At 48.3% G+C, this 9,200-nt stretch overlaps 1 protein-coding gene across 1 annotated transcript in view; it reads right to left on the bottom strand.

The window, feature by feature from the left end:
- Positions 1-5,113: 5,113 nt before the first annotated feature.
- The window catches only part of GALM (galactose mutarotase), a 72,199-nt gene continuing 68,112 nt past the window's right edge, over positions 5,114-9,200 (bottom strand). The window contains exons 5-6 of the mRNA XM_045287030.1: positions 7,003-7,177; positions 5,114-6,196 (exon numbers count right to left, since the gene is read on the bottom strand). Of these exons, the coding sequence (XP_045142965.1) occupies positions 6,119-6,196; positions 7,003-7,177 (253 nt within the window). The 3' untranslated portion in view covers positions 5,114-6,118. The remainder of the gene's footprint in view (positions 6,197-7,002; positions 7,178-9,200) is intronic.

The following is a 9,200-nucleotide window of genomic DNA, read 5'->3' as shown; positions in this document are numbered from 1 at the left end:
TAGAATTGGGATCATGATAGTGGGGGGAGGAAGCATTAAAGAACTAGAGGAACGCTGTATGTTTAATTGGTGCTATACTGCACCCTGACTGGCTCGTCTCCTCCTTGTGACCCTTCATTTTTTTGTTGTTGTTGGGGTGACCCTTCATTTTTTAACATTCTTATTTTTTCAGCAGTTTTCTAGAAAAGTGCCCTGTATCTGAATACCTCAATGGTCATCCAATCACTAGACAGAGTAATGCCCTCTACTGAGAGATTTGTTTAGGTAAACTCACTCACTGCCACTGAGTCGGTTCCAGCTCTCAGCAACCCTGTAGGACAGGGTAGACCTACCCCTGTGGGTTTTCCTAGGCTGTAAATGTTTATAGGAGTAGACCCCGTGCTCTTTCTCCTGCAGAGGGGCTAGTGGTTTCAAACGGCTGACCTCTTGTGGTCAACAGCCCAACTCCTAACCCACGAGGCCCCCAGAGGAGCTGATGTCTCTGTAGGGGAGTGGATTCATGTACAGGTAGTTTTCAGGTCTGCATTGGTTGCATCTCTTTGCCGAGCCCTTTCAGGTCTCTGTGCAGCGGGTGGTCTTTGAGCTGACTAGGAGGGTGTGCCTAGCGGTGGCCTTCTCTGGCCTCTGCTGCGCATGCGTTTGGCTCTGATCAGTCAGAAGGATACTTGCCACAGGCCCAGCTCCAACCCCAGGCCCCAGAGCTCCCTTTGCTTTCCTGGCACTGACCCCATCACTTCTGATGGGTGTCACCCACCACTGCAAATGGAGTGACTCACTTTCAACCAAGACAGTTGCTCACTCTCCATTCTCTCCCCCACCTGCCGGAATTGCACAATGACTGAGCTGGGGATGGGCGGGAAATGGGGAACCCCCTCCCAGGCTCCCATTCTTTTCATCTGAACGGCAGCAGTTACCTAACTTCCTTGTTGTTTTTTCTTCTCTGGGGTTTCTTAAATATCATTTTGCATTGAGAAATTAATTGTAACAAACTCTTAGGTGACCAAATTCATATTTTACCTTGGAGACCCATGGCTAACGTATTGTATACTTAGGTTTAGAGTGGAGAAACCTGGCGGCATAGCACTTTACCCCCAGGGAACAAAGGCAACCTCGCCAGTTGGGGCAAACTGATCTTGTGTACCATCTGTTGCGCTGCAATGTGCAAAGCAGGGCACTTCTATGATATTTGAATATAGACGAGGAATCAGAAAAGGAGTCCCACCAGAAGGGAGCTGCGTTAGTCTGGGTTGACTACAGAAACAAATTCAGACACTCGTGTAAGAGAGAACTCTCTATCAAAGAGCAATTGTACTTTAAGAAAACATCCCAGCCCAGTCCAGATCAAGTCCATAAGTCTGATATTACCCCACATGTGGATACTAGTCCAAAAAGTCCTCTTCAGACTCATGCAGCCATGTAATGATGCCGAATGTGGGAAGATCACAGGCCAGTGGGTGGAAAGTCTTGTGGGACCAGTGGTAATGGAAGCATCTCAGCACTGGCGTGGGTCTCTAAGTGGCTCCTCCAGCTCCAGGGCAGACACACTCAAGTTGCAACATGATTGACAGGCTAGACTCCACACCTTTGCAAGTTGACAGGAGATTATGTAACTGCCACAGGAGTGTTCTAAAACATAACTTTTCTGCAACCCTCAGAAATATGCAGATCATAAACATCAAGGGGGGAATCCAGGGTGGATGATCCCTTTAGGACCAGTGGTGTGAGTGGCAATACTGGGAGGGTAGAGGGAGAGTGGGTTGGAAAGGGGGAACCGATTACAAGGATCTACATGTGACCTCCTCCCTGGGGGCGGACAACAGAAAAGTTGGTGAAGGGAGACGTCAGACAGGGCAAGCTATGACCAAAATTTATAAATTATCAAGGGTTCATGGGGGAGCGGGGAGGGAGGGGAAAAATGAGCTGATGCCTGGGGCTTAGGTGGAGAGTGGGTGTTTTGAGAATGATGAGGGCAATGAATGTACAAATGTGCTTTACACAATTGTGTGTATGGATTGTGATGAGTTGTATGAGCCCTAATAAAATGATTGAAAAAAACAAACACCAAGGGGGTGCTGGGGAATGGAGCTTGAGCTCGGTTGGAGACTGCAGAAACAGAGATAATGTGTGGTCCTGGATTGGCTCCTTTGCCCAAGAAATATGTTTTGAGACAGGTGGTGGAAATGAAATAGGATCTTGGAGTGAAGGCTACAGAGAAGGTTTTAAAACTATCGGCAATTTTTCTTAAGTTTGAAATTTTTGAGGGGAAAAAAAGATGAAATTGACTCCTTTACCCAATCTTCTTTTTGGCAATGTCAGTGTTTTTTTTTTAATACGTTGTTATTAGAAAAGAATGATGCTTGTTTTTGACAACTCAGTATCATTGAAGTAAAACATGAGAGTTCTTCTCTAAATTCTTTCTAGAGTTGGTAATTTGGTGTGCTCTTTCAGATTTTACAAATAATTTTTGGTTCTGAAAGCAGAACCTGTATATATATAATTTAATCTCATCCTTCTCAGTATTCAGGCAGTACCCATTGCATGAGTTATCCTTTATCCACTCTAGTATCATGTCATTAGGTAGTTTCCAATTTTTCATTAAAAATTAGGTCAAAATTCAGATTGTAATCAGTCGCCTCATATGCATGTAAAAGTTGGACAATGAATAAAGATCAAAGAAGAATTGATGCATTTGAATTATGGCGCTGGTGAGGAATATTGAAAGTACCGTAAACTGCTAAAAGGGCAGACAGATCTGTGTTGGTACATGTACATCCTTAGAAGCAAGGATGGGGAGGGGAGGCTTCGTCTCACGTACTTTAAACATGTTGTCAAGAGAGACCAGGCCCTGGAGAAGGACACCATGTTTGGTAAAATAGAGGGGCACTGAAAGAGGGAGGCGAGGCCCTGAACAAGATGGATTGACACAGTGGCCACTGGGCTCAAACATTAAACAAATGGTGAGCATGGTGCAGGAGCTAGCAGGTTTGGTTCTGCGGCCCAGTGTTGCTGTGAGCTGGGGCCACCAACTTGATGGCACTGAACCACAACAATTCACAAAAGGATCGTTGACGGTAAGGGGGCTATGCGAAGTTTGGTGAAATCAGGTGCTGCTCGACGGTCAGAGTAGTGTCTAGGGTCTTGAAAGCTTCTCTTAAAATAAGCAGCCATCCAAGTGAGGTGACGGCTAAGCCTGCAAAGAAACACCCTCGGGCCCCTGACCGGGAATGTGAAAAGCCTTGCCCACAGACAGAGTGCAGCGAAAAGGGAATTGTTGCCGAGATAGTTAGGTTTGGCGCAGTGGTTGTGCATTTGGCTGCGATCCGAATGGTCTGCATTTTGAAACCACCAGCCACTCAGCAGGAGAAAAATGGGCTTTCTAGTCCTGTAAAGAGTTCCGTCTCAGAAACCCACAGCCGGATCACTGAGCGCAGGCATCGACTTGACGGCAGTGAGTCTGGTTTGGTTGTAGTGAGAGGTCCCTGGAGAAGCACAGCATGTTTGGTAACGTGGAAGGGTAGTGGAAAAGAGGACGCCCCTCCCTGGGATAGACGGACAGTGGCTGCGTCAATGGGCTCCGGCACAGCAACTGTGAGGGTGGGGCAGGACCGCACAGTGATTCCCGCAGTTGTGCCCAGAGTCGCTGTGGGTCAGAGTCAATTCAGTGGCACCTAACAATAACAACAATAGCTAGGTTAAAATTTAACATTTGTTTCCTTCTTAACCCATTCTTCATTTGTTCTATTTTTATTCTAGGCTTTTTTTTTTTTGGATTGAAAAAAGTAACCAATGTCACAAACAAGTGGCATTGATACAGAGACCAAACCCACTGCTACCAAGTTGATTCCAACTCCCAGTGCCCCTAGAGGGCAGGCCCTGCGGGTTTCCAAGAAGGGAGCAGTTTTTCTCCCTTGGACAGGCTGGTGGTTTTGAACTGCTGACCTAACAGCAGCCAAATGCCTAACTACTCTGTGCTACGAGGGCTCTTGCTGAACCCGTTGTAGTGAGCACCTGTTTGGAGGTCTGTCTTTACACATTTACGCTAGTATTTTTAGGGAAGAGATGTCTACAAGTGGAATGATCAGGTCATGGATTTTGTATGTTTGCCAATATTGATAGATCCTTCCAAACTTCCCTCCCAAATAAGTTGTTTTCATTTACTATGCTGCCCCTGGCGATTTCGTGAAAATTCTCCATTTACCATTCCTGTGTACAATCTTAGATTTTTTCCCTCTGTAGAAGATAAAGTGAGCCCTTTGGAGTGTGGTACGGAACATATACTGGCTACTTTACAAAGTGTAACTGTGGCCAGTGACCTTTCTAGTGAGAATTTCATCACCTATAATCCAAAGGTTGTAAAAGGTTAAATGTAATAACCTTGTCAAAACATGCCCGGCAGTCTGTCATCCAGTGGAAATGAGTCATTCAGGAAGGGGCACTTGGTTAAGATGGTAAAGGAGTAGCGATTTAACTGTGTAGTCCCAGCAGTCCCAACAGGGCCTGAGGAAAAGAACTTCACCCTGGCTTTAGCGTTAGACGATGCACTCTTTCACCCTCCAGGTAATGAAAATCAAACCCTGGTGTTTTACAGGTCAGAGGACTGAGGCCAAGTGAATTCTGGTTGATGGCCCAAGGTTCCGATGTAGTGAACGGCACTGCCCACTTAGTGCTAAGGGCTTCTATCTCTGCCTTGGTACAATGCTACATTGCTGGCTACGTTTCACATTTGTTAGTCATTCCCCCCCTCAGAGAGACGGCTCAATTCTGAGGGGGAAGCGCTGTAACTCACACGTGATCTCCCCCGAGTGCCTGAAGAGAGCTGGCGGTGGACTGTGTACTCAGTAGGGACTCAGAGAATCCAGGCTGAAATGAGTGAGCCAAGAATATATGTGATTTATTCCTGGATGCTAAGAAGGAAGTATGGGGAGGCTCAGCTAGGCCGAGGGGACTTCCAGTTAGCTTTCCTCAAGGACAGTGCTGGATGGAGATCACAGTAGAACCCAGAACACACTGTGCACTCCGTCCATTTCCCAAAGGCCAATGGCTGCAGATTTGAAAATGAGTCAAGGAAGATTTGAAAGACGTCATGAAAATTAGAAAATGAGTCAAAGTCTTCTGAAAGTGCAGCTTTGGGTTTTATTTCAACACACTTCCTTAACAATCACTAACGCAACCCCGTCACTGATTGGATTGTCCAGGGAAGGAATCTGCTCCCACCTGGCCTACATCATATAGCACATGCTCCTAGCAGCGCAGTATGTGATGCTCACAGCATTTCATAGGCAAAGGGCATGCACCTCACTCCCATCTCCAATGGCTCCCCTCTCTCCACACCTATCCTGGGCTGGGCTTTCTTAGCTAAGCACCAAGGGAGAGAATCTAAGCGACAAGAGTGGCTGTGTGCTTTAAGTGACATCACCTCTGGGGTACAGAGACAGTGAACCTCAACCTATTGGTTCTTGTAGCAGTGGATCTGGGAAGAAAGCCTGGCTCCCCCAACCAGGGAAGGGGTCACACCTCTCTTTGGGGCCCATAGAGCAGACCGAGGAGGAGGGGGAGGAGCAGGAAAGGAGGGGGCCTGAATTCATATGGCCTGAGCTCAAGTTCAGGCCAGTTGAGACCTACAGGTGGGTTACTTAACCTGTCTAAGCTCTCCTGTCCATCACGCATGTCATCTCGTGCTACAGGCCGAGAAGCCCATCTGCCGCATGCTGAATGAGCTCATGTGACATTTGAGAACCCGGTACATGACTAAGGTAGTCTGAGGTGGAGGCGAAGGGAAGGGAGAAAAGTGGAGAAGACAGGGGTGGTGTGATGGGAGCAACAACAGCTGCCTCTGCGGGTGAGAGCGCGGGGTGCCATTTCTGGGCGTGGGGGAAGGCTCAGACGAGGACATGTTGGCTGGGTGCCCTTGTCTCAACCACACAGAAGCGATCCTTAGACACAGGAGGGAGTTAATCATTGGAAGAGTTCTTAGGAAATCAATATTCAGACCAATTAGCTGATTTTGATCGCAGGGTCATCGCAAAGGCCTACATTCTTGCCTCGTCTCTGCACAGGAAACAAACGGCCCAGGGAGTTCCTAGCTGGGCCCCGGCACGGGTCATATCTTCCTGCTTCTTTAAGCCACAGAAAACCTGAACCAGGTGGTGTGGTCGTACTCCTCCCCAGGTCTCAGCAGCACAGGAGGGAAGTGGGGCTGTGAAGGAGATATGGCACAAGTTACACTCGGCCAGCTCAGGTCTGAGCTTCGGCTGTTCAGGAATGTAAGACATGCTCCTGGACGGGACTGGGCTGGATTCTAGATCAGCGTTCTCTAGCGCAGGCGCTGGTACAGGACAGAGACAGCTTGAGTCCGAAAGAAAATAAACCTCACCACCAAGCAAGACTTTCTTGATGAAGCAGCGTGTTGGCTTACATATTGGTTCTTATCATGGACTCATGCTTTGTGGCGCATTAAACCCAACCAAACTCGCTGCCATCAAGTTGATTTCGACCTACAGTGAGAGTGGAACTTGGAGTAGAACAGATTAGAACAGGCCCCGTGGGGTTCCGAGACTAACTCCTTATTGGAGTAGAAAGCCTCATCTTTTTCCTGCAGAGCAGCTTGGTGGTTCGAACTGCTGACCTTGTAGTTAGCAGCCCAACACATAACCCACCTCGCCACCAGGGCTCGTTTGTGGAGTCTGATTCTAGTCAAAAAAGGTAGGAGAGAAAGTTAGGAGAGAGAGCAAATAGGAAGAGAAGATATGAAGAATCATGTTAAAATGACCAGTGCAGAAAATGACCAGGTATTAATGAAAAGAAGCCTTCAATTAGATAAAGGCTTTGAAGTTCAAAATATTTTTAAATTTAAAGAATGTTAGTAAGGTGGAGGGTTCCCTGTGTTTAGCCTGTCTTATGAAGTCAACTAACAGGAGTCTATGAATCACAGGGACAGGGCTTGGTCAGGGTGACCTCTGTGATGTAGTTTGACCTTGGACACAAGCCAGGCAGTGGCCTTACCTGATTGACAGCGTTGGGCCAATTCTGGGTCTCCAGGCAGAAGCCGCTGTGCTTGGGGTAGATGGCTCCACTCTTCCCCTTGAGTGTGCCATCCAGGAAGTTGCCTGTATAAAACTGGACACCCGGCTGGGTGGTGTACACTTCCAGGACCCGCCCACTGCCGGCGTGACGGACCCTGGGGATGAAGCAGGCCACCTGTGAGTCCCGGGCCGAAGAGCAGGCGGGGAGGAGCCAGGGTCAGCCAGTCCCAGTGGAAGCACTAGAGGAAGGAGTAGAGGAAGAGCGCGCGGGAGGAGTCTCCTGGCCTCCTGGGGAAGTCATGAGTTTTAAAGATCCTTACCAAAAACGTCTCGCTCTAATCTCGGCTTTGGAGAAGAGGAAAATAGACACCCCCCACCCCCAGCCAGATATGGGTGGGGGCAGTTGGCCAGGTTGGAGAGAGGCAGCTTTAGGGCCCTGGAAGGGTTAGGGTTCTCTGATAAAAAGCAGGAGCTCTCTTTGTGGCCTGGTTGACAACCAGCCAGGCCTTGTGAAACAGATGAGACACTTCTGAATTAAACTGTCCCACCACAGACACACACACACACCCTGCTCCCCATCTCCCACCCCCACAACTGCGGCTTTGAGCAGGCTGCTCTGATTAGTCCAGATGTGGGCTTCCACTAGAGTTAAGCCTTCCTTTATTTTTGGTAAAATAAGAAGTGAGGCCCTAGCCATACTGTACTCGATGGGAAGAGGAGATAGGTAAGGAAGGCACTGGTCTTACCATCTCACCAAGTGGCAGAATCAAATCAAAAAGCCACGCTCACTGCCAGCGAGTCAATTCTGACTCATGGTGACCCTGCAGGACGCTGTAGAGCTGCCTCTGCGGGTTCCTAAGCGTCTGACACTTTACAAGAGTAGAAATGGATGGTTTGGAACCGCTGAGCATAACTACCATGCCACCAGGGCCCCAGGGCCGAAAACATACATTAACTACTTAAGTATCTCCGTAATGTGTTGTCAATGGAGACTTTGAGGGGAAGTCACTCTAGGGAGGGAAGGCAGCTGACAGTCCTCCGTGGGGACCGTGGGGGCAGAAAGGCCCCGAAGAAGAGGGTGGAGCTGCAGCTGGAGCACAGAGTTTGGATGGGCTGGGTCCCCAGTGCAGGGCCTCTGACAGAGAGAAGGTTTTTGGAAATTGTTTCCTTTAGAGCTTGGATCCTTTTCTCTGCTCTAGGAGGATACTTCCAAAAGTACTGCAACAACAGCACAGGTGCTATTACGAAACAATATCAACGTGTGCAGTGCTCTCTCAACACGCCTCCCATTGAGATCTATCCACTTCTGAAGTCTGCTTTCATCTCTGTAATTCTCCCCTAGAACCCTCCCCACCTCTTCCATTTATGTCGTGTCAACAGGGCAGTTTCGGCAGCCCGGAGGGGCTCCAGTCGGGCTTCTCAATGTTCTTTGAGTTTGGGGAACAGAACCAAGTCCGTAGGGGGTGGATGGGGTGAAATTTCTCACAGAACTTCGCCAAGGATAGCCCCTGCTAACCTTGAAGGAGGAACAGGTGCCTTATGATAAAAACAACTTTGGTACAACTCGTCTGGCTTTTTCTTACCAATGGAGCTGTCGAGTCTTTAAAAATTTCTTCCTAATAAGTCCCCGTCACTGTCCTGTGTCCTTTGAGAAAATCGATCAAGATGACCCTTGAAAATCTCAATAAACAGTCACCATAACTGCCTTAGCCAAGACTGACCTCTCGTCCTTGAACATAACTGGTCCAGCAAATCCCTTGGGAGGCCACTGCCTTGATGGGACTTTTTCCTGAAGGTTCCCTAATGCAACTAAGACAAGTGTCTTAATGAGCCACCTTGTCTGCAGACACCCACTGACTGCAGGGACACGGTTAGACACGTTTTGTTGGGAATAATCTTGTGTGTGTGAGGGGGAACTCTAGCAATGATGCTTTTGGGCCCACCCTCATATATAAAAGCCATTCATTAAAAAACAAACAAACCATTCATTCAACAACCATTCACTATTTGCTCGTGTCAGGCATGGTATTGGTATTAGGATAGAGGGGGGGGCCCCCCCGCCATGATGAAATAGCACATGGATGTTGGAATTTAGTGAGAAGGTGGGAGCGTGCAACACCTATGCCTATCAAACGAGGCTGGATGCAGCGAGTGAGTACTAACCGAAGGACGAGTAGC

Source organism: Echinops telfairi, unplaced genomic scaffold (assembly GCF_000313985.2).
Source record: "Echinops telfairi isolate 266 unplaced genomic scaffold, ASM31398v2 ScPeMD7_10;HRSCAF=50, whole genome shotgun sequence".
Lineage (NCBI taxonomy): Eukaryota > Metazoa > Chordata > Mammalia > Afrosoricida > Tenrecidae > Echinops > Echinops telfairi.
This window is presented reverse-complemented; position numbering and strand designations above follow the sequence as displayed.